Genomic DNA, 24,847 nt, shown 5'->3' on the forward strand with positions numbered 1-24,847 from the left:
ACCACATATTGTCTTTCCGCTGGGATGCTAGGCAAACCTACAAAATAAGCTTAAGTGACCTTAGGTATCCAAATCTTTTTGGATCCTTTGACGTTAAACCATCTTTTTTGTCCCACTCCATTGTAATCACAAACAATTTTACAAACTTTATCACCAATCATTCTTTCACTAAAGAAACATTGAATGGGAAAGTGACCATTCTAGTTGCATAATCTATAAAATCTTGGAGTCGCTATTTTACTAAAGCTTGTTGGGTTTTGAAACCTTACATCATTATAAGATGAAGCCACATTTGTAAGAAAAGGTTTCTCAAATAATTTTGCAGTTTTATAAAACACCAACCCAGTTTTATCATAAAGAGGTTTTTGACTAGCCAATAATTGATTTAAATTTTCTGAACTTTGAGCAAAAGTGGCTAGGTCTTCTTTGAGTCTTTTTACCTCTTTAAGCAACTTCTCATTTTCTTCAAAACAGTTTAGATATGCAATCACAGAATGCTGTTTTTCACACCCTTTGATTTCAGCTTTCAACCGCTTGTTTTCTTCAACAAGATCAACAGCGGTTTCGGCTTCTCTCAATTTTTCTTTTAGAAAACCATTTTCAGCTTTAAGAATAGTAATTTGTGACTCAAGATCTTGGTTTTCAAGAAAGAAGCATCTAATTTTTTCAGAAAGATGATCTATCATGAGATGAAGATCTTCAGTGTTAGGGTTATGAAATACTACCTGTTCAACGTGATTTGCCATAAGGCACGGTTGAGACTTAGTTTCTGATTCTTCATCTTATTCTGAGTCATTTTCCAAGTCTTTCCAAGAAGCCATCAGTCATTTCTTCTTTCCCTTCTTTGGCTTCTCCTCCTTCTTTAACTTAGGGCAATCGAATTTGAAATGCCCAGTTTCTTTACAGTTGTAACAGATCACTTTGCTGAAGTCTTTCTTTTGTTTTCTTGAGCTACTTCCTTTGCTTCTTTCTTTCAGTTTCACCATTTTTCTGAATTTTTTTGCAAACAAAACAAATTTATTTTCAGAAGAGTTATCACTGGATTCATCATCCAAAGGGTTAGAAACAAATGTGAGAGCTATTCCTTTTCTTTTTTAATCTTTTTTCAAATATGTGTTTTCAAATGCAAGTAAATTTTCTCTCAAGTCATCATATGTCATAGAATCAAGACCACTACTCTCAGATATTACTATAGCCTTAGTTTCTCACTCTTTTGTGAGACTTCTCAAAATTCACCTCACAAGCACAGATTCAAGATACGTAATTCCCATAGCATCCAAGCCATTGATGATGATGTTGAAACATTCAAACAGTTCATCTATTGATTCTCCTTCCTTCATTGAGAATATTTCATATTTTCTATTTAGCATGTCTATTCTGGTCTTCTTGACTAAGGTTGTTACTTCATGAGTGACTTGAAGTTTGTCCCAGATTTTCTTTGCCGTTGTGCATCGTGATACCCATCGGTATTCCTCGAAGATGATTGCACAGTTGAGCAAGTTGATAGCCTTGACGTTGAGCTCCACCTTTTTTTTTTGTCTTCTTCAGTCCAACTGGCTTCGCCAATGAGAGAGACCACTCCTTCAGCACTTGTAGTGGTTGGAAATTGAGAACCTTCCAAGATTATCTTCCAGAGTCTGTAATCTACTGCTTGCACAAAAATCTTCATTCCTTCCTTCTAATAAGTATAGTTCTTTCCATTAAAGAGAGAAGGTCTGTTGCTTGACTGCCCTTCTGTCAGATTGTAGGACACCAGGTTTGAGCCACTGTTCTCTGCCTTCAGGATCTTTTCTCCAAGCTGCGAAGCTTGATCTCTTTGAGACCAAGCTCTTATACCAATTGATGGTTATCAGTGGCTAAGAGAAGGGGGTTGAATCTTAGCCCCTTTTTGCTGAGTAATGCTTTTTGCCTGTTTAGAATACTTTTAGGAGATATTTCTGCTTTTTGTCTCATCACTAGTCAAGAGACATTTTCTTTTTGTCTCATAACCAATGAGGATATATTTTTCAATTTTGTCTCATGTGCAACAGAATCAAAAATAGAGTAGAAGAGAAAGAGAGAATCACACTAAGAAGTATCTTGATTCAGCTGCTAAGTGCAATGCAGCCTACATCTAGTCTCCATCATAATAATGATGAAATTTCATTATAATCATGCAGATTACAGACACCAATTCTCCCTAGGAACTACCATTCCTATCCGGGACAAGTCCAGAATCTATCCCCAATCCTAAACCTTACTTGGTCACCTACCAAGCTTTCAACTGCTAAGTTCTAACCCAACTTGTAAGGAGATTCCCACAGAATCATGAAACACAACATAGATGTACAAAGGACCTCTAGGACATCTATGGCTTTTTCTTTTAATTTTGTATTCTCTGCCTTTTTTCGCTCTATGGTTTTTTCATACAAACCTCACTGTTTGCCTTTTTTCATGAGACTTAAGACAAACAAAACTAAACAGAAAAATACAACATGAAACACATTGAAGGAGAAAAACTTCTGTTAGCTTGGATAGCTATGAGAACTCTGTGCTTTCACTCTTTTCTCCTTGCCTCAAGCCTTGACTGTTCACCCTTATTATAGAAGGGGGAAGCCTCCAAGGTTGAAACGGTTGAACCAAGCTAACTTCTTCTTCTTCAAACATCAAACCGGTTCGGACAGAGAGAGAAGAGAGAGAACCGAATGCAAAAACCAACATGCAATTACCTTTTCTTCATCTCTTCTCACCAACCTTCATCAATCCGGGTCTTCCATCTTGACTTGCTCCACAAGAAGAATTCCTGACCCTTGATGAGTCCTTGATGCTTGACAGCTACATTTGCTTTGTCTTCTGCCTCTTCCTCCACGTAGCTACAGTAACTACCTTTTGTGATGGATGATCAGAAAGTAGAGACGAGCCATATCCTAGGGATCTTCTTCTCTGACCGAATTGGATTTCTTCTATTTTTGGGAATGGAGAGCTTGAGACTTCTTCACCACATCTTACCATTAGTGGCAAAGATTTCAGCCACACCATACTGTAGATCTTCTTTTTGCTAATGCCATCATCACAATGACCTCTTGCTTGCACCTAGCTTTTCTGCTACTGTACTTAACTTCTGATGGCTTGCTTCTTCTTCTTCTTCTTGACATGACCGAAACTGACAAGAGAAGAGAGAGAAGACAAAGAATGCAGAAAAGCTTTCAATATAATTGAAGAAAAAAATTAAAATTGAGTTAATTCCCCAATCCCCATGCCTAGTAACGTGTAATCAATTAAATGTCATCATTTCACTTGCACTTTCTCTTTCATGTTACCAAGGCAATTAAAGCTAATTTATAAAATTTGAATTCCAACATAGATGAGAGTAGGTAACCATGGAAAGCATGCAACCTAGCTTTCTTCCTTCTTTTAATTTCGGACCATGCTTTGTTGGTCATGCTTCAAGGATTATTTTTGGGCTTGCACAAAAATTTTGGCCCAGCTATCATAGCAATAATTCAATCACATATATTTTTACAACATTTTATATCAAAGGCTGAAAGTTAACTTCACATTGGGCTTTGTAATTTTCGCCCCAAAACAAAATCTGCACAACACAAAATTATTAAGCAACTAATGTGAATTAAAATACAAATTAATAATTTTGTAATTGATCATTTTAATAATGGTTGATCATCATCAAATTAATTTAGAGTTTTCCAAACTCATCAAAATCTATTAAATTTGATTTACAGATAAGGATTACATGCAAATTGGACGCATATTATAAATTGAAACAAATAGCTTCCATTTGTATATATATGTAAATCGAAACAATTAAGATTTCGATTTATGAACGTGAAGGTTAGCCTATGGTCAATCAAAGCCAATAATTTTGATTTAATGGTTTTTGTAAGACTTTTTTAAAATTAATTTTTATTTATTAAATTAGAAATAACATATAAAATAAAAATCGAAAACCAATTTTTTTTTTGTCAATAATCAACCAATATTTATTTATTTCTCTTAAATTTTTATTTCTTTCTTAACCTTTGTCCATCAGTATTTTGATTGTGTACGAAGAGAATTCGAGAAAATTGGAGGGGAGAGAGATAAAGATTGACCCAAAATTGGAGGGGAGAGAGATAAGGATTGACCCATTTCGTGTTCAGCTCCATTAAAGTTTCTATTTCACGTGTGTCAGTCACGGATTATTCTATTTTGTGGTTTGTATACATGACTTATTCCATTTCATAGCTATCTCTCTTAGAATGAATTTTCTGACGCTCACAATACCTTCTTACTCATTTTGTGTTCGACTAATTCTATTTCGTTAATACTTTACATAAAATGACCATGCGCAATTCAAAAACACTTTTGAACCATTTTCTCATGCGTATATAAATTAAAAAGCCTCAATCATAGCTTCCGATGACTAAACTAACATACAAAACAACATACACTTATTTTTATCTTTTGCTACACATAACGTAATATACAATATAATAAAATTACGTATCCATAAAAATACTATATATATATATATATATATATATATATAAAATAAATCAATGTGTAGATTTTAACCCTTTTTTATTATTTTATGACTTTTTTTTAAAATGAACTTTTTAGAATTTCTAACGAAAAAAAAAAGTCTTTTTCTTACAATTTTTTGGAAAATTGAATATTATATTAATTGATAAAATTAAATAAAATAACTAAAAACAAAATATAGAAATAATAAAAAAATTTACTAAAAAAATATATTTATTTTATTCCACATTTTATTCTAATCTAAAAAAAAGATTCTAATCTAATATAGAAATAAAATAAAAACGAGTTGGATGCAAATAATTTGCATTATGTATTTTATATTTATATATTAAAAATATAACTTTAAATAGAATTTCTATATTTCTAAAAACTATATATATATATATATATATATATATATACCATTGTGGTAAGTGAATATTAAAATTAATTATTTAAATTAATTATTAATATAAAATACATATTAAAATATAAATATATATTAAAAATAAATTTAATTATATATATTTATATATAAATATATTAATAATTAATTTTAGTAACTGATTTTAATATATAAATATTATTTTTAATTATATTAAACAAAATAAAAATTTATGTACAATTATTTTTACGTGAAGTGAATAAATAATTTAACAATTTTTTGTTATTAATTTTAGGCGAAAACAATACACATAAATCTTTACTATTAAATAAATATATCAAATTATGAAATAGATTATAATTATTATTTATATATAACAATATTTAAATTACAGATATGTCCTGATGTTTGTGAAGTGAGAAGGGAAACGGCAGCAGTGCATTTCCTAGAATAGAAGAAAAAAAAGAATTTGTGATATGATGACGATGATGATGATATGTCTGATGTATTCACACCAATGAATTCCATCCGTCACAATACAAGCTCTCTCCAAATCCACGTGTGTTCTCAGCACACTCTCCATTTGCATGTTTCAACATACACATTTTACCCACTTTATATTCCTCCCTTGCTTCCTCTCTTCTTTCTTTCATTCATCATCTTTCTTCTATCACTCATCATCATGGATTTGATAAACAGTGTGCTCAACTTGTTTGTCCCTCCTGCCAGTTTGATCACGCTGGCTTTCTCATGGCCTGCACTCTGTTTCCTCCATGCCTGCGAGTGGCTCTACAACACCGTCTACGGTGACAACATGGATGGCAAGGTCGTCATCATCACCGGTGCTTCTTCCGGCATCGGAGAGGCAAGTTCACTCTCTTTCTTTCTTCTTTGTTTCATGACATAGGATCAGAACTTCCATTTCGTGACAGTTATGTAATGATTTGGAAATTGGAATAATGAATTTGTAGCAAATAGCATATGAGTATGCATTGAGGAGAGCATGTTTAGTGCTGGTGGCACGAAGAGAGCACAGATTAAGAGGGATTGCGGAGAACGCCAGAAGAATGGGCGCAAGGCATGTCATGATTGTCGCAGCTGATGTTGTTAAAGAAGATGAGTGCCGCCGATTTGTCAATGAAACCATCAATTTCTATGGCCGTGGTATGTATGGATGTATCTACTTGATACCTAGATTATCATTATTTTCCATTAGCAATAATTGAAGTAATGGTTTTGTAATACCTTATCTATGTACTCCTACTACAAAATTAATTATAATTGAGCTTACATTATTGTTAATGAGAAATGATTTAGGTAATACTACTCATTTCTAACCAATAACTTGTTCATTTATGTTTCCATGGCGTTGATGTTGCAGTTGATCATCTTGTAAATACAGTAAGTTTGGGACACACATTCTACTTTGAGGAAGTTACAGACACATCAGTTTTCCCTGTTCTCTTGGTAATAAATAAAAAGAATTTATTTCCAATTCGCAGAATTAAGACTTCCAAATTTTCTTAAAATTTGTTACTTTAATTTTTCAGGATATTAATTTCTGGGGGAATATTTATCCAACACTTGTGGCTCTTCCTTACCTTCATCGAACCAACGGTCGCGTGATTATCAATGCATCGGTTGAGAGTTGGTTACCTTTGCCAAGGATGAGTTTATATGCTGTAAGAATTTATCAATTTAATTGACATTGACGTTCTGTGTTTTAATGATTTGTTGTCAATTGATTCGTTCTGTATTTTGTGTTTGTTACTTGGTGGTAATAGGCTGCAAAGGCAGCATTAGTGAACTTCTATGAGACTCTCAGATTTGAATTGAGAGATGAAGTTGGAGTAACCATAGCAACTCATGGTTGGATTGGAAGTGAGATGACAAGTGGCAAGTTCATGCTAGAGGAAGGCGCCGAGATGCAGTGGAAAGAAGAAAGAGAGGTAAGCCCTCGCGCACTAGCATTTACCATCTTATCTAATTTCACATTTATTTAGATGCGAAAGAGAAAGAGAATTAGAGGATGAATTAGGACTTGTAATCATTACTCATCTTGAATTGTTGTTGATTGATGATAGATGAATGTGATAGGCGGACCGGTAGAGGAGTTTGCGCGGTTGATGGTGGCGGGGGCATGTAGAGGAGATGCATATGTGAAGTATCCAAGTTGGTATGATGTGTTTCTACTATACAGGGTGTTTGCTCCAAATGTTCTAAACTGGGCATTTAGGCTCTTGATTGCACCACAAGGCACCAAAAGGACTTCATCCTATGTAGGCACCGGCAGATCCCTTGAGGGAAGGCCCATGTTGGAGGCACCATCCCCGAGAACCGCCCTCCTCGCTCCCTATAGCTTCTCCGGCGGCGGCCAGTTGAGTTAAAATGGATTCAATCAAAGGGATCCCATCCCCTCCAAGCAATGAAGGAAGCAAGGAAGCTGTGGTTTAACTTGTATTCTTGAATTCTTGTTGGAAGCTTGTTTTTGTGGACCTATTATTATGTCATGTAGTCTCAGACCTATCATCTCTTTATGTGAAACTACGAAAATAAATCTCTCTGGTAATGCATCTGTCGTATGAATCAAATATCTTGAGAACACTATCTCACCGAAATTGAATTTCCTGCCTTAGAGACTTAAAATGCGGAGAGCTTTTCATGAAACTGGCCACCAAATCTGTCATTACCTATATATTTGTATAAATATACATATTTTGTTTAATTTATTTTTAATATATATTTTATATGAATAGTTGATTTTGTGTGTGTATATTTTTGTGTACATTTAAGATGAATTAATAATTATAAAGCTAATAAAATTTATTACAAAAAATGTTTGATTTGCAACAAAGATGGCCCTTTTTAAAATTTTCAGTGCTGCTAAAAAATAGATTATATGATCTGACTTGGGAAGTTTAAACTTCAAAGTGAAGAAGTTTTTAATGGAAAGCAAGAGTTTTTATTTGGCAAAGCTACTTCAGTGGTGCCCGGCAAGGTTCTTCACCCGCGAATCCTCCGACTGGGCTTTTTCTCCGACACTTTTCTCTCCAAGAACCTCGTCCAATTGTACTCCAACAGCGATGACATCGTCTCTGCACATCAAGTGTTCGCGAAAATGCCTCAAAAGAGCATCTTCTCTTAGAATGACATCTTGGCTGCATACTGCAAAAACTGCAACTTGCAAGATGCGTGTCCTTGAACACCATGATCAGGACAATGCTACGTGCTGGCTATGAACGACAAGCATTGGATACCTATGATTTGATTAAGCAACAAGGTGTTAAACCTTCCCATATAACTTCTACTACTGTTTTTAGTGCTTGTGGTGCTCTTTTGGATGCAGGATGCGGTAGGAAAAATCATGGGGTTGTGATCAAGCTTGGTCTTGACGGTCTCATTTATGTAGTTAATGTCCTTTTGTCCATGTATGTTAGGTGCGACTTTTTCTGGGGATGTAATTCGTGTTTTTGATGACATTGATGAGCCTAATGAGGTTACCTTTACTACAATGATGGTTGGATTATCACAGATGAATAAAGTCAAGGAAGCTTTGGAGATATTTAGGCTCATGCTGAAAAAAGGGGTTCGTGTTGATTCTGTATCCTTGTCCAGCATATTGGGCGTGTGCGCGAAAGGAGGATTTGATGAAAGGGATATTGGTCTATGCAATCAGAGTTATGGAAAACAAGTGCACACATGCACTCTCAATTAAACTGGGATTTGAAGGAGACATCCATTTAAGCAACTCAACGCTGGATATGTGCGAAAATAGGGGACATGGATAGCCCCGAAAAGGTTTTCGCCAATATGAATTCGGCATAGTGTTGTTTCTTGGAATGTGATGATAGCTGGGTATGGCAACAAATGCAACGGTGAGAAAGCTATGGGTATCTCCAGAGAATGCAGTGCTGTGGATAAGAACCGGATGATGTTACTTGTATCAATAATTCAATATGCTAGCAGCATGTGTTAAGTCTGGGGATGTTGAAACCGGGCATGATATATTTGATAGCATGCCATGCCCGAGTTTGAGTTCATGGAATGCTATACTCTCAGTCTATAGCTAGAATGCAGATCATGAAGAGGCGCTAAAGATGTTTAGAAAAATGCAGTTCCAATGTCAGCATCCTGATCGGACTACATTAGCAGTTATTCTTAGTTCATATGCTGAATTGGGACTCCTTGAGACTAGAAAACAGGTCCATGAAGCCTCTCAGAAGTTCAGGTTTGACAAGGATGTGTATGTTTCCAGTGGTCTTGTTAATATGTATTCAAAATGTGGAAAAATGGAGTCTTCAAAGAATATATTCAGTAAATTGTCTGAAGTAGATGTTGTTTGTTGGAACTCAATGATAGCAGGTTTCTCAATAAATTATCTGGACAACGAAGCTTTCTCTTTCTTCAAGCAGATGCGCCAATGCAGCTTCTATCCTTCAGAGTTTTCCTTTGCTACCATTGTGAGCTCTTGCGTGAAACTCTTTTCGTTATCCTAGGGACGCCAGGCTCAGATCGTAAAAGATGGTTATGATATGACATTTGTTGGAAGTACTCTTGTAGAAATGTATTGTAAATGTGGGAATGTGGATCAAGCCAGATACTTTTTCGATATGATGCCAGGTAAAAACACGGTTACCTGGAATGAAATGATACACAGTTATGCACAGAATGGATATTGTGATGAGGCTGTTTCCGACTACAAGGACATGAACACATCTGGTGAAAAACCAGATGATATTACTTTTGTTGCTGTCTTAACTGGTTGTAGCCACTCTGCATTGATTGATGAAGGAGTTGAGATATTCAATTCAATGCAGCAAAGATTTGGAGTGGTGCCAAAGTCAGATCATCACACTTGCATCATAGATGTCTCTCGTGCAGGGCGATTCCAGGAAGTAGAAGTGATCCTAGATACCATGCCATGCAAGGATGATCCAGTTGTTTGGAAAGTGGTGCTGAACTCATTGTCGCATTCACACTAACTTGAGCTTAGCGAAAAGAGCAGCCGAGAAGCTCTTTCGGTTGGACCTTTTAAATTCAGCATCTTATGTGCTTCTAGCAAACATGTACTCTTCTTTGGGAAGATGGGAGGATGCAAGGGATGTCAGAGATCTAATGAGTGACAATAGGGTCCGCAAGGATCTTGGTTATAGCTGGAGTGAGCACAAGAATGATATTCAGAATATTAACATATAGTCTATTAATCTTCCACCTTATTGGGAATAAGTTCAATTAAGAAATATAATATCACTTTGATAGTGAATGGAATCAAAGCTATCTCTGCATTATAAATTAGTGATTACTAAGAGGGGTGCTCTATTTATGGTGCTGGAAGATGGTTAATTCCCTTGTGATAACTATCAGCAGAAATCCAACTCATTGATTTCTGGAAGACATGTTTCAGATGGCTACTAAACGCATTCGGAGGTTGCAAACTTGTATGAAATTCAATTTGTCAAGCCAGGAAAAAGGACAACACATGAGTAAATTGGTCACCGTCTCTCTCTGCTTTGTAGCACTCTAGTTTATTGATTATAATTCTTGCACCAATTGTAACTGGATAAATTAAAATTGACCACCTTTAAAATGAAGATATTTGTCCTCGTACACATAATAAATAAGACTTAGCTAGTTAGCTACATTGATTATGATGGTATCCGTAAAAATGTTTGATTTTTCTTTTTCTACCTGATAATTTAAAAAAAAATTTTACTAAAATTTTCTATTTTAAGACATGACTCATGATGCTGACACATTGCGTCTTCTCTTGGTGGACCATTTATATCTACGGAAATTAAGAAGGCTCTTTAGTCTTTAACAGTTGAACACCATTTATATTTATATTTATATATATCATAAGATAAGATCAACTTTGCAAAAAGTAAGAGGAGGCTGGAGAGGTTGACGATGGAGGGCAGTATCCGATGCTCCGCCAACTATGTTCCATTGACTCCGATCAGCTTCTTGGAGCGCTCCGCCGTCGTGTACCGCGACAGCACCTCCGTCGTCTTCGGTGACGTCACCTACACATGGTCTCTCACTCATCAGCGCTGCCTCAGACTCGCTTCTTCCATCGCCAACCTCGCTATTTCTCCTGGTCACGTGGTTTGTCACTTTCTTTCATACTTCGTCAATTTCGTGTATACATATCACACCCTTCATGTGCTGCTTCTGTTTTATTCATATATTCGGTTCTACTAATTTAAACCGAGTATTTTTGTTTTTAGGAGAAATGAAATAATTGACCGAGAAGTTAAAAATAGGATGAAAATAGTACCTCACCAAATTAAAATTAAGAGATACTCCCTTTTTTACAAGTAAAACTTTCAAATTAAAATTACAAAAGAAGATGAAGAAGATTTTCTTCTAATGGAGTTAGTTATCTTCATGTTAATCAAAACCAGATTGGAGAGTTCATCTCAAAAGAGTTCACTAGTAAAATTTTTAACTTGTAAGCACTTGTAGATAAGTGTTAAATCCCATGGTGATGGTTATTAGTTATTAAATATTTGATTGAGCAGGTTGCTGTGTTGGCCCCTAATATCCCAGCTATGTATGAGCTACATTTTGGTGTTCCAATGTCAGGGGCAATTCTCTGCACTCTAAATACACGCCATGATTCTGCAATGGTTGCATTGTTATTGAAACATTCTGAAGCCAAACTCTTGTTTGTGGACTACCAACTTCTTGATATTGCTAAAGGGGCACTGCAAATCATGGCAAAATCAAACACCAAGCTTCCACTTTTGGTCTTAATTTTGGAGTGTGGTCAGGCTTCACCGGACACGGCCAACATTTCGCCCCCTCCCGGAACATTGATATATGAGGATCTTATAGCTAAAGGAAGTCTTGAATTCGAGGTGAGGAGGCCAAAGGATGAATGTGATCCAATCTCACTCAATTACACTTCTGGGACCACATCAAGTCCTAAAGGGGTAATCTATAGTCATAGAGGTGCATATCTCAATTCTCTGGCTACAGTCCTTCTGAACGAGATGGGGTCTATGCCGGTATATTTGTGGTGCGTTCCGATGTTCCATTGCAATGGATGGTGCCTCCCTTGGGGAATTGCTGCTCAGGGCGGCACGAATGTCTGCCTAAGAAATGTAACTGCTAAAGGAATATTTGACAGCATTTTTAGGTACAAGGTGACACACACTGGGGGAGCACCAACAGTATTGAATATGATAATAAATTCGTCAAGTGAAGTCCGGAAGCCACTTCCAAGGAAGGTGGCAGTGATGACTGGTGCTGCCCCGCCACCCCCGGATGTGCTTTTCAGGATGGAAGAACTAGGATTCATTGTGACTCACTCATATGGCTTGACAGAAACTTATGGTCCGGGGACAATTTGCTCTTGGAAACCAGAATGGGATAGCCTTCCCCGAGATATACAAGCAAAAATGAAGGCCCGCCAAGGAGTGACTCACCTTGGAATGGAAGAAATTGATATAAAAGATCCAGTCACAATGAAGAGTTTGCCGGCCGACGGAAAAACAATGGGTGAGGTGATGTTCAGGGGAAACACCGTGATGAATGGATATCTAAAGGATCTGAAAGCGACCCAAGATACATTCAAAGGGGGATGGCTTAGGAGTGGTGACTTGGGAGTGAAGCATCCTGACGGCTACATAGAACTAAAGGACCGGTCGAAGGACATTATCATCTCTGGTGGAGAAAACATTAGCACCATTGAGTTGGAGGGTGTGATTTATAGTCATCCGGCAGTTCTTGAGGCGGCAGTTGTTGGGAGACCGGATGATTATTGGGGAGAGACACCATGTGCATTTGTGAAGCTGAAGGAGGGTAGGAGTGCCACAGCAGAGGAGATAATACAGTTCTGTAGGAACCGTTTGCCGCATTATATGGCTCCAAGAACTGTGGTGTTTTCTGAGCTGCCAAAGACTTCAACTGGCAAAACACAGAAGTTCATTCTCAGAGAGAAAGCAAAGGCCATGGGAAGCTTGTCTAAGAACAAGATTAGTCGCTTGTAAATGTAAATCATACTAATCAATTTTCAGTGTGGATGCATTGTTTTCCAATGACAGGTGCTTGAAATAAATGGTGCAAGTTTCATCATCATCTGTGCCAAAATCTGTCCATTAACTAAGTGTGTTTGGATTAAGGTTTGCAAATGAGTATTCTCATTTATGAATGTGCTATTTTAAAATTAACTTTGATTAAAATTGGATCAATATTAATGTAATTTTTATTTGAAAATCTTGTGTCAAACATAATTATGAAAAAATAAATTTTGTTTGGATGATGTTATTCAGAATTAATTGAAATACAAAATTACTAAAATAAAAGTAAAAACTTAAGACTAGCATGTTACTTTTTAATATAAAAGGTTGTAATAGGTAATTGACATCCTATTACTATTTTAACGTAATTCTCACATATGAAAAAGTAAAAATTTATTACTTTCACCAAAAATATATTTAGAATAAAATTTAGTGCATGTTGAATTAACCAAATACTAACTATATACAAATATATAATTGTATTCATTTAAAGCTAACTTTAACTTACATTGATAAATGCCAACTAAGGATGGCAACATATATCTTATTAGCGGGTACTTAATTCGACCTCATTCGATCGGGTAAGGTTGTCAATTCGATCTGTAGCGAATAGGGTAGGGTGTGGGTTGAGTTCTCGTGTAGGTCGGATAGGATGCGGGTTGAGTCTCAACCCTATTCGACCAATCTGCACTCTATATATGTATATGTTATATATTTGTATAAAAATATGTTTTAAGTGGATGTTGAACCTAAACCTCTCACTAAATATAAAAGATCATTAACTGATAATTTAATACTTTTTTTTACATAAAAATCAATTCTAAATTATCATGAAGTTATATAATAATTTTGCATTTTTTTTTGTAACCCACGAGTAGGTCGAATACTCGCGGGTTGAAAACGAATAGGGTTAGAGTTGAAATATTCTCAACCCGCGAATAAAATAGAGTTGGATTTATATAAAAATCTTAATCCGCAGATAGGATTAGAATTGACTTCAAACCGTACCCTACTCTACCCATTGTCGCTCCTAATGCCAACCAGTCAACCACAAACCAAACACACAAAAGTCTTCAAACGTCCATCTGTCGGAATAGCTTGGCTTCCCAGCTATATTATTTTCTACTAGTTGTTTGAACTTGTTTTTTAAGCAAAGTATTAATGACTTGTTATAAAACATAAATATTCAAGTGCTCAATTTAATGTTATTGTATTGTGTACAGGATTCATTTAATGCTGAGTTCCGGACAGAAATATTTGCAGTTTTCCAGCTAGAGGATACTATCATTATTCAATTCGATTTTGTTTAGAACAATTCGTTCTAATAAGTAATAAATGCCTCCCCGCAAAACACGTAATATACTCTGTTTTGAATAAGTGTAGGTTTAGTAGTTTCAATAGACCATTATTACAAAGGTGAATGCTATGATGTCTATTACTTTATACTTAAGTTATTAAAAGAAGTAAATAAATAATATTTAATAAATTTTACATGATTTATTTTTTATTTTAAACATTTATTTTTTACTTTAAAACAAAAATTAAGTAATTTAAGCACTATAACAAAAACACCATAAAACTCACCTATTATAAATTGACTTGTAAACAATTACAGAAGCAGATCCAAGGTGGACTACTAATGGATGAAATTACATATATTAAATCACATTTTTTAATTAATCTTTGGAATTTTAGGTCAACTCTTATTATTGTGTTCAGAATGGAAATCAGCTTCTAGACATTATTGTTAAGGAAATAAAAAAATTAACCTTTACAAATTAGACTTTTTAATTTATGTATCCTCACAATTTAAACTTCTCATTCCAAAAATTTTACCCTTAAATTTTAATTAAAATTTTGTCTAATCTCAAATGTGAGCCTAAAATTTGGTTTTGTAATTAAAAAAATTAAATTCATATTAAATTAAAAATCCCGTTTATTCATGATTAAAAATGGTAGTCTCCATACTCACCTAAGAGGTTGCGAATTTGAATCTTTCTATCTTTGATAAAAAGAAATAACACAATAATAATTTTTATTACTAAAAAATTGAGTCAAAATGTGTTAGTTACTATTTATTAGTAGAATTTATTATTTTTAATAAAAAATTATTAATATTTAAAATATAAATTAAAAATATTATTAAATTATTAAATTAAAAAATTTGAATTAATGATTAAACATAATAACAAAAACAATACTTAATTACTTAAATAGTTAAATGCGCGTTCGTGGTTGAGAATTAAAGAATGGTGGAGCCACTAGAGTTTTAGTGGTTTTACCAGTGAAGTGTGAAACCGAATTCATTCATCAAATGCTGACCAATTCAAACATTTTTCTTCTTTGACAGAATGGATAAGGTAGGCCTTACACAAGACAAAATCTTCTCATAACACTGGAAGGTGGAAGCATTAATAAAAAGAGCTCCAGCCTCCATGTACAACATCAAACATTTTCTTTTCTTCTACTAATTATTTTGAACTTCTTTTTCACCTAACTACTAATTTATACACGTGACATGTACCAGTTATAGTATATTAATATTAAATAATCATACACCTTAAATGTTAAATTATATTTTTTTAAATATATATATTAAAAATTAATAAATAAAATAATTATTTATATAAAATATATATTAAAATATAAAATATATAAAATAGCACAAATATATATAACCACTAATTTAATTATTAATTCTTTATATACAAATAATATTTTTTTTTTATTGTCTCAACTTTGAACCATGTTAAAATGAAAAATAAAAAAAAATGAAAAGAAAGCTACCAATTTTAAATAAGATAGATGAATCTATTTCTTAGTAATTAATTAAGAAAAATGCTATGTGTACATCAAAATTGATTATTAATGTATTTATATATAAATATATGTATAATTCAATTTTTTTAATATATATTTATATTTTAACATGTATTTTATAATAATGATTAATTTTAATCACTGATTTTGATGTACATGTAATATCTTAGATAACTAAGGTCCTATCAAAAACAAAGAAGGAGCAGAAGATGAAACTAAAGATAATCTTCAACAGAAATGCTCAATGGTGGATCCCCTTGTCCACCACCATGATGATGATCTTCACTACTACTTTCATGGAAAGCTGTTTCACCATTACCATCACCCAAACTTTGCCACCAAGAATCTCCTCCAAATCCAACATCATAACTGTTCATACCTACGCCAGTTTCAGGTAACACCTCGGAACAATAACTACCACTGCTAGTTTCTGCGACTGCGACAGTATTGGTGGTGGTAGCGAGCGTTGTTGATCTCCCATTAATGCTGCGCGCATCAACATCCATGGCAACATCTGAAGCGACCTTCTGAACGGACCTTGGTGACAAATCCTCTCTCTGCTGAAGACAGTGATGATAAGAAGACAAGGTGTCAGGGAAGTTAAGCTTCTCCAATGAAGAAGGCTTCTTCAGGCAATAAACGGCGACGTCGTGAGCCACCGCAGCTGCTTCCGGCGTGGCGTAGGTTCCCAACCAGAGACGCTCTTGGGTGCCCGGAACACGAATCTCCGACACATACTTGCCCCACTTTCGACGCCTAACACCCTTGAGCTTCTTATTATTGTTAGTGGTTGATGATGATGATGCAGAGTTATTTGCATGCAACCACGAACTGCGACTCATGATTATGATGACTCTGTTTTTGTGTCTTTAGAACATGGAGAAGCCTTGTGACCACAAAAGTCCTTTATAAAGGTTTTGAAGATTTTCAGAGTCAAAGGGCCTTGCAAGAATTTACGAAGCATTTAATATTCAATATTGCAAAGTCAATATTTTCAAAGTCAAAGTATATATTATTAACTACTTTTTACAATATTATTATATAAGTTTATTATTTTTTTAATTAAAATTAAGAAAATATAAAATAAAAATTAACATCAAGTTAACCCATATATTATTAAAATATAACAAGGTAAATGTAATATACACAACATTATTAATCTAATACTAAATTAGTACAATTATTTTCATACGTATTTATTATACATTAAAAATTATATATAATAATTAATTTAATAGTTAAATTTTGATATGGGTCAAACATTTTTTTTTTCTTTCTTACTAGCTTCGTGTTCCCTTAAAGTCCTGCAAGTTGGAGAATGGAGATCGAAGTTTGGGTTATTGGTAGCCAATAGAAATGACAGCATGGCAACCACAGTAGCTAACCTAGCTAACACTAGTAATATTCATCCTAGGTAGTAATTTTAATATGCATCAAACATTTTTTTTCTTTCTTATTAGCTTCGTGTTCCCTTAAGTATATGCTATCGTTCATATATTAAATCTATGCTTTAAGAATTAATAACTCATACAAATGAAAAGTGATTATGTTACGGCCCGGCCCAGAACCAGCTTTGGGCCGACCCGACCCGAGCAGTACCCGACCCGGACACGCGCCCTCCAACCGACCCGGACACGCGTCCTGTACGGTTCACACGCGGCTGCAGGACAGCGTCCTTGGGAATATGGGCCTGTCCCATAAGGGGCCCACTACTGACATGTATATAAGGGGAAGATTGGCTCTTCCCCCGAGGTACGTCACTTTCTACATCACTCCCCCTGCTTGTACGATTTCTGACTTGAGCGTCGGAGTGTCTTTGCAGGTGGCACCCCCCCCCCCCTCGTCCGTTCACCAACTCAAGTGCTCGCCAGCTCGGCAGACCCTCGATCAGCGCACCCAGGACTAAGACACCCTCATCTATCCACCTTCGCATCTTCTGTCCACCCGACCTGTTCAGGAGCCGACCAACGAACATTGGCGCCGTCTGTGGGAACGTCTAAATGGAAGCTGTACTGGGTCTTGGCGACCAAGGCCGGGCTGCCGGAGCGGAGGGGGCAGCCTCCGTCGCCTCGCAAGGGGGGCGGCGAAGGTCCCCCCATCGACGCACGGGGACACGACCATTCGGAGGAACAGGCGGCGATAGCGCCATAATAATGCAAGAGCTGCGCCACCGAGTCCAGAACCTGGAGCGGCAGCTTGCCGACAGGGAGCGGGACGGACGCTCTACCGATCCGAGCTATACCCCATCTCCCGGAAGCGAGGAGGAAGACTCTTACCGAAGCCGCCCGCGGACGGAGGCAGAGAGTTCGCGGGAGGAGTCACCCATAATGAGGAGACGAAATGACACGATCATCTACTCCCGAGGCAGACCGACCCATCGAGCGACAAGAGGTCGCGAAGACGGAAGAACACGACAACCTGTGATAATGGGCGCCACCCCGTTCCACCGATCTATCCTCGAGGTCCGGCTGCCGAAACACTTCGACAAGCCAACGGACATGAGGTACGACGGAACTCAAGACCCTCTAGAACACCTGACGGCCTTCGAGGCCAGGATGAATCTAGAGGGAGTAGGCGACGAAGTGAGATGCCGTGCCTTCCCGGTGACCTTAGCAGGACCAGCGATCAAATGGTTTAACGGCCTCCCTCAAGGTTCTATCTACAATTTCTCAGACATCAGCCGCGCATTCCTGGCTCAATTCACAACGCGAATAGCAAAGGCCAAGCATCCTATCAACCTTCTCGGGGTAACCCAAAGACAGGGAGAGCCGACCAGGAGGTACTTAGATCGGTTCAACGACGAATGCTTGGAAATCGACGGCTTAACCGATTCGGTGGCCAGTCTCTGCCTGACGAACGGCCTCCTTAACGAGAACTTCCGAAAGCACCTTACAACGAAATCGGTTTGGACGATGCATGAAATCCAAACAGTGGCCAAAGAATACATAAACGATGAAGAAGTCAGCCGAGTCGTGGCTGCCAATAAGCGGCAGTCTGGTTACGGCCAGGCTCGTCAGTTCGGTGGCGACGGGGAGAGGGCGAAAGAAAAGGCCAGGGAGGAGGCGCCAAACAAAGCACCTAGACCGTTCCCTCGAGTGGGGAAATTTACTAACTACACTCCACTCACCCTCCCCATCATGGAAGTCTACCAACAAATTGCGGAGAAAGGAATTCTCCCGAAGCCCCGACCACTCAAGGACCGCACAGGCGGAAACAAGAACCTTTATTGTGATTACCATAAGGGATATGGCCACCAAATGCAGGACTGTTTCGACTTGAAGGATGCATTAGAGCAAGCGATAAGGGAAGGAAAGCTGGCAGCGTTCTCCCATCTCATCAGGGAGCCGAGAAGGCGTTATCGCGACCAGGACGAGGAAGGCAAGACACGCCCGGTCAAGCGGCGACAAGAACCTGAAGACAGAGACCACGGCCTCACGGTGATAAACGTGGTAACGGCAAAGAACACTGCACCAAAATCCCGGTCGGCACACAAGAAAGACGCCAAGGTTCTGGCGATCTCATCTTCACCAGTGCAGAGTACCAAAAAACCCCCGTCCATTTCTTTCGGCCCAGAAGATCAATGGTTCAGCGACGCCCCGGAAAACCCTCCCATGGTCATCACGGCCAGAGTAGGAACCGGCCTCGTCAAACGGATCCTTGTCGACACTGGGGCCGACTCAAACATCATGTTCCAAAACGTGTTCGACGCACTGGGGCTGAAGGATGCCGACCTGACGACCCACCAGCACGGGGTTATCGGGTTAGGCGACCACTTCATCAAACCAGACGGAGTCATTTCCCTACCGATCTCGGTAGGACAGATGCAAGGCCGAAGGTCGGCGATGGCCGAATTCGTGATCCTCCGAGACTCCACAGCCTACAATATCATCTTGGGAAGGAAGACAATCAATGATTTTGAGGCCATAATCAACACCAAGCTACTAGTTATGAAGTTCGTCACCGATGATGGATCCATAGGGACCATAAGAGGAGACCTCGAGACGGCGGTCGCCTGCGACAACGCCAGCCTTTCCCTCAGAAAGAAGTCCAAGGAAGCATCCGGCGTATTCCTAGCCGACCTCGATGCCAGAGTAGAGGACAACCCGAGGCCGGAACCAGAAGGGGACCTGGAGAAATTTAGCATCGGTGACGAAGGGGAAAGATTCACATTCGTTAACAAGAACCTCCCGCATGAGTTGAAGGAGCCTTTGATTGAAATGATAAGGGCCAACAAGGACCTGTTCGCATGGACGCCAGCCGACATGCCGGGCATTGATCCACAAATCATTTCACACCACCTAGCCGTCAAGCCGGAAGCACGCCCAGTGGCTCAACGAAGAAGAAAGATGTCGGCGGAGAGAGCAGAGGAGGTAGCCAAGCAAACGGCCGGCCTCCTAGAAGCAGGCTTCATACGAGAAGTGGACTACTCGACGTGGCTCTCAAATGTGGTATTGGTGAAAAAACACAATGGCAGATGGAGAATGTGCGTGGACTACTCTGACCTTAACAAAGCATGCCCCAAAGATTGCTTCCCTCTCCCCAACATAGATGCACTCGTCGACGCTGCGGCGGGGTACCGGTATCTAAGTTTCATGGACGCCTACTCCGGTTACAATCAGATACCGATGCACCGACCAGACGAAGACAAAACGGCGTTCATAACGCCAGGAGGAACTTTCTGCTACAAGGTAATGCCGTTTGGCTTGAAAAATGCAGGGGCGACATATCAAAGGCTGATGAACAGGATATTCCACGACCTCATAGGGAAAACGGTCGAAGTTTACGTGGACGACATCCTGGCAAAAACGACACGACCTGACGACCTCCTAAACGACCTGGCAAGTGTGTTTGCGTCCCTCCGTCAACATGGTATGAGGCTGAACCCCCTCAAGTGCGCCTTCGCCATGGAAGCCGGCAAGTTCCTAGGATTTATGATAACTCAGAGAGGGGTAGAAGCCAACCCGGAGAAATGCCAGGCAATACTTCAGATGAAGAGCCCGGGCTGTGTCAAGGACGTCCAGAGGTTGGCAGGGCGATTGACATCGCTTTCCCGGTTTCTCGGGGCCTCGGCGACAAAGGCCCTGCCATTCTTCAACCTCATGAAGAAAGGGATGGCGTTTGAGTGGACACCCGTGTGCGAAGAAGCCTTTCAACACTTCAAGGAAATCCTAGCGGCACCTCCCGTTCTCGGGAAGCCAAGGGACGGGGAACCACTGTACCTATACCTCGCTATAACAAGCGAAGCCCTGGCCGCAGTACTAGTGCGGGAGGACGGGAGGACCCAACAACCAGTCTACTTCATAAGCAGGGCCCTACAAGGAGCAGAGTTAAGATATAGCAAGTTGGAAAAGCTAGCCTTAGCACTCCTAACTTCCTCGAGAAGGTTAAAACAGTACTTCCAGAGTCACCAAGTGGTCGTCAGAACGGACCAAGGGATCCGACAAGTTCTCCAAAAACCCGACCTGGCGGGAAGAATGATGACTTGGTCCATCGAACTCTCTCAATATGACATACGGTATGAGCCCCGGCAAGCCATCAAGGCGCAGGCGATGGCGGATTTTTTGGTTGAAGTAACAGGAGACCCAGGCGAAGACATGGGTACACGGTGGAAGCTCCATGTGGACGGAGCCTCCAACCAGACCTTCGGAGGAGCCGGGATCATCCTAGAAAGTCCAAACGGGGTCGTATACGAACAATCGGTCAGATTCGAGTTCCCCATCTCGAACAACCAAGCAGAATACGAAGCCCTCATAGGAGGCTTGACCCTAGCAACAGAGGTCGGCGCAAAAAGGCTGGAAGTATGCAGCGATTCCCAAGTCGTCACTTCCCAAGTAAACGGCAGCTATCAAGCCAAGGACCCCTTGTTGCAGAAGTACTTGGAAAAGGTCAAAAGCTTGAGCCAAAAGTTCGACGAGGTCACGGTCCAGCATGTACCCAGAGAAAGGAACACACGAGCAGACCTCCTATCAAAATTAGCCAGCACGAAGCCAGGGGAGGGAAACCGGTCTCTCATCCAAGGCATGACAAGGGAACCTGCAATTGCACTACACATAACAACCCTAAGTCCTTCATGGCTAGACCCCATCACCAACTACCTAGAACACGGCCAAGTCCCTGGTGACGAAAAGGATGCGGTGAAATTAAGGAGAGAAGCGGCCAAATACGCCGTCATCCAAGGACAGCTGTTCAGAAAAGGGCTCAGCCAGCCCCTACTGAAGTGCCTACACCCCGACCAAACGGACTACGTCCTCAGGGAAGTCCACGAGGGCTGCTGTGGGCACCACATCGGAGGAAAAGCCCTAGCAAGGAAGTTGATCCGAGCTGGGTACTACTGGCCGTCGATGATGGCAGATTCCAAAGAGTTTGTCAAAAAGTGCATAAAGTGCCAACAGAACGCCAACTTTGCCAAGGCACCGGCAAACGAGTTGAGCTTGCTGACGACCTCCCGGCCATTCGCTCAATGGGGAATCGACCTCTTAGGGCCCTTCCCTGTCGGCCCTGGGCAGGTCAAATATCTCATAGTGGCAATTGATTACTATACCAAATGGATAGAAGCCGAACCATTGGCTAGCATATCCTCAGCCAATTGCAGAAAATTCATGTGGAGGCAGGTGATAACACGGTTCGGGATACCAGAAGTCGTCATCTCGGACAACGGCACACAATTTGCTGACAAAAAGTTCACAGAATTTCTCAACGGCCTAGGTATAAGGCAAAGGTTCTCTTCGGTAGAACACCCTCGGACGAACGGACAAGTGGAGTCCGCCAACAAGGTTATCCTCTCAGGGCTAAAGAAGAGGTTGGACAACAAAAAGGGTGCTTGGGCCGACGAGCTAGCATCGGTCCTCTGGTCTTATCGAACAACCGAGCAATCCTCCACCAAGGAAACCCCTTTCCGACTAACGTACGGGTTGGATGCAGTAATACCCGTGGAGATCGGTGAACCAAGCCCGCAATTGCTTTTGAAGGGAGTAGAGGAAACTGTAGAAAAGGACCTGATAGAGGAAGCCCGAGAAATGGCCCACTTGACAGAAACGGCGCTAAAACAAAGAGTGGCGCTCCGCTACAACACTAAAGTGCTCAAGAGGGAATTCGGGGCAAACGACCTCGTCCTGAGGCGAAATGATATCGGCCTGCCGACCCCAGGAGAAGGCAAGCTAGCGGCCAACTGGGAAGGCCCATATAGAATCAAGAAAGTGATGGGAAAAGGGGCCTTTAAGTTAGAAAGGCTCGATGGCAAGGAGGTCCCGAGAACATGGAACGCGGACAACCTTAGAAGATTCTACTCCTAGAGGACGCAGCAACCTGCCGGCTAATCTAGCTAAGTAGTTAACTTGCCATTTGAATTTCATAGTAACTTTCAAGTCTTTTACGTGGATACCGAATAAGATACACTCGTGCAAATTCTCCATTCTATTTTACCTCCGTTTTTCAGATAAATCATCTTGTCGTGACTAGCAACGACACCTAACCCGGGACTGATCACCCCGGGAGGTCATCAACTACCGTTGTAACGAGCAACTACACGAGAGCCCACGGGCCGCCGATATAAACAACTATAAACCAAAAACGGTTACTAAAAACGATAACACGATCGGACGAGTAAGAAAAACGTCATCGCGACAACACGAGCAAGCGGCCAAAGAGTCATTGTTCACAAAGCCAAAATTAAAACGGCTAAGATTAAACTGTTCGTAAGCCAAAACGGCTAAAAACAACTGTCTACAAGCCAAAACAAAACGGCTAAACAAAAACGATGAAACAAAGAGTTCATTTCTTCGGAACATCAACAACCTGGCCATCCTTAATAATCTTAAAAACGCCAATTGCCGACGTGTCGAACTCAGGGGCAACAATTTTAATTTGAGCCTTCAGGGCCTCCTCGGTGCCCAAAATCGCGCCTTTACCCTGTTTGACGACGTCTTTATACTTGGCCTTCCACGTTGCCAGATCGGCCTCCACGGCCTGCTTCTCCTTCTCGACTTCGGCCGTACGCTTCTGCGCCTCGCCGACCTGTTTCTCCAGAGCCATCTCACGCTCGACCAGACGTTCAATCGTCGCGTCCGACTCTTTCTGTTTTTTCTCAGCAGCTGTTAACTTTTGTTCGGCGGAGGTAGCTTTCTGCTCAGCGGTGGTAGCCTTCTTCTCGGCGGCGTCCAACTTCTCCGAAGATTGAGTCAACTGCTGCCGGAGAGTTTCCACTTCACTTTTCAATTCATTGTTGGCCTTCCCAGCGGAGTCCAATTTCCGACGGAGAGACTCCATCCCGGACAGCTCAAACTCGGCCTTCCGGGCTATCACGGCGTCCCGCAGAAGAGTTCGGTACATCCACCTCGCCTGCCCGGCAAGGGAAGACTCATGGAAGTACTCCTCAGTGCCAGGAATGAGTTGGGTATCTATAAAGTTACTTGCATCAAAATTCCTCTCCATGACGGTGAGGACCCCCTCGGGACTAGAAGACGCCGGCCTCTTCCTTTTAGGGGTAGGGACGACCACCTCCACGTCATCATCAGGAGCGGACGTCGAACCCCCTTGACCTACCACTTCGCGAGGGGGAGAGTCATGAACCGTTTTCCCGACCTCGACCTGGGCGGCTTGCGTTGAGGTCCCGGTCCCCCCAACAACGGCCTCCTGCCCTGAAGAAGTTTTGTCCTCTGGGGGAGCTGCGGACGTCTCAGCAACAGATTGATCATTATCCTCTTCATCATCACCACCACCAAGGAAAGTCTGAAACAGGTCGGGAAGACCAGTCACTGACGCAGACATATCCACTGCAGGAAAACAAAGGAGGTCGGTTAATCGTCACATAATACCAACAAAAGGGAAAAAAGATAAAGGGAAAAGTGAAAAGCATCTCACAAATATAGTTACGGCCGGACTCCCGATCACCCATAAGGAGATGGGGATTTACAGGGTTCTTCCCAAAAACCGCGTTTAGCACCTCGGCAATCTGCTGATCTACTGCCGACATGTTTTTATAAACCACCTTAATAAAACTATTGGCTCCCGCCCCGAAGCTCCAATAAGTCGGGATGAGCCGTGCCCCCTCCAGAGACAACCAAAAGGGGTGACGATCTTTGGCCGGGCGGACCTTAAAATACTTGTCCTTAAACCCATGGTA

The 24,847-nt window shown here is 40.2% G+C and overlaps 4 protein-coding genes and 1 pseudogene across 4 annotated transcripts; 4 read left to right on the forward strand and 1 right to left on the reverse strand.

Moving 5' to 3' along the window:
* Nucleotides 1-5,507: 5,507 nt before the first annotated feature.
* LOC130983094 (11-beta-hydroxysteroid dehydrogenase B) lies at nt 5,508-7,851 on the forward strand. Its single transcript, XM_057907276.1, has 6 exons — nt 5,508-5,747; nt 5,854-6,046; nt 6,264-6,349; nt 6,433-6,564; nt 6,667-6,831; nt 6,967-7,851. Exons 1-6 carry the CDS (start codon nt 5,565-5,567, stop codon nt 7,267-7,269), a joined length of 1,062 nt encoding a protein of 353 aa, XP_057763259.1. The 5' UTR covers nt 5,508-5,564; the 3' UTR covers nt 7,270-7,851.
* Nucleotides 7,271-10,353, forward strand: LOC130980521 (pentatricopeptide repeat-containing protein At4g20770-like; annotated as a pseudogene).
* A 344-nt stretch (nt 10,354-10,697) lies between these two features.
* LOC130981718 (butanoate--CoA ligase AAE1) lies at nt 10,698-12,961 on the forward strand. The gene is made up of 2 exons (XM_057905368.1): nt 10,698-10,987; nt 11,404-12,961. Exons 1-2 carry the CDS (start codon nt 10,790-10,792, stop codon nt 12,874-12,876), a joined length of 1,671 nt encoding a protein of 556 aa, XP_057761351.1. The 5' UTR covers nt 10,698-10,789; the 3' UTR covers nt 12,877-12,961.
* A 2,832-nt stretch (nt 12,962-15,793) lies between these two features.
* LOC130982533 (ethylene-responsive transcription factor ERF014) lies at nt 15,794-16,600 on the reverse strand. The gene has a single exon (XM_057906570.1). It carries the CDS (start codon nt 16,566-16,568, stop codon nt 15,942-15,944), a length of 627 nt encoding a protein of 208 aa, XP_057762553.1. The 5' UTR covers nt 16,569-16,600; the 3' UTR covers nt 15,794-15,941.
* Nucleotides 16,601-21,275: 4,675 nt separating this feature from the next.
* LOC130980522 (uncharacterized) lies at nt 21,276-23,018 on the forward strand. Its single transcript, XM_057904192.1, has 3 exons — nt 21,276-21,598; nt 21,707-22,232; nt 22,338-23,018. Exons 1-3 carry the CDS (start codon nt 21,276-21,278, stop codon nt 23,016-23,018), a joined length of 1,530 nt encoding a protein of 509 aa, XP_057760175.1.
* The last annotated feature ends 1,829 nt before the right edge of the window (nt 23,019-24,847 follow it).

Source organism: Arachis stenosperma, chromosome 5, assembly GCF_014773155.1.
Source record: "Arachis stenosperma cultivar V10309 chromosome 5, arast.V10309.gnm1.PFL2, whole genome shotgun sequence".
Classification (NCBI taxonomy): domain Eukaryota; kingdom Viridiplantae; phylum Streptophyta; class Magnoliopsida; order Fabales; family Fabaceae; genus Arachis; species Arachis stenosperma.

Excerpts from the sequence above, each read along its gene's own strand:
- LOC130982533 (XM_057906570.1), bottom strand. The coding sequence starts at position 16,568 with ATGAGTCGCAGTTCGTGGTTGCATGCAAATAACTCTGCATCATCATCA.
- LOC130983094 (XM_057907276.1), top strand. The coding sequence starts at position 5,565 with ATGGATTTGATAAACAGTGTGCTCAACTTGTTTGTCCCTCCTGCCAGT. Across the intron at positions 6,350-6,432 it reads CAGTTTTCCCTGTTCTCTTG|GATATTAATTTCTGGGGGAA; the intron begins GTAATAAATAAA and ends TTAATTTTTCAG. Across the intron at positions 6,832-6,966 it reads AGTGGAAAGAAGAAAGAGAG|ATGAATGTGATAGGCGGACC; the intron begins GTAAGCCCTCGC and ends GATTGATGATAG.
- LOC130980522 (XM_057904192.1), top strand. The coding sequence starts at position 21,276 with ATGGCGGATTTTTTGGTTGAAGTAACAGGAGACCCAGGCGAAGACATG. Across the intron at positions 21,599-21,706 it reads AAGGACCCCTTGTTGCAGAA|CACGAAGCCAGGGGAGGGAA; the intron begins GTACTTGGAAAA and ends AAAATTAGCCAG. Across the intron at positions 22,233-22,337 it reads TCCCTGTCGGCCCTGGGCAG|GTGATAACACGGTTCGGGAT; the intron begins GTCAAATATCTC and ends ATGTGGAGGCAG.
- LOC130981718 (XM_057905368.1), top strand. The coding sequence starts at position 10,790 with ATGGAGGGCAGTATCCGATGCTCCGCCAACTATGTTCCATTGACTCCG. Across the intron at positions 10,988-11,403 it reads CTATTTCTCCTGGTCACGTG|GTTGCTGTGTTGGCCCCTAA; the intron begins GTTTGTCACTTT and ends TTGATTGAGCAG.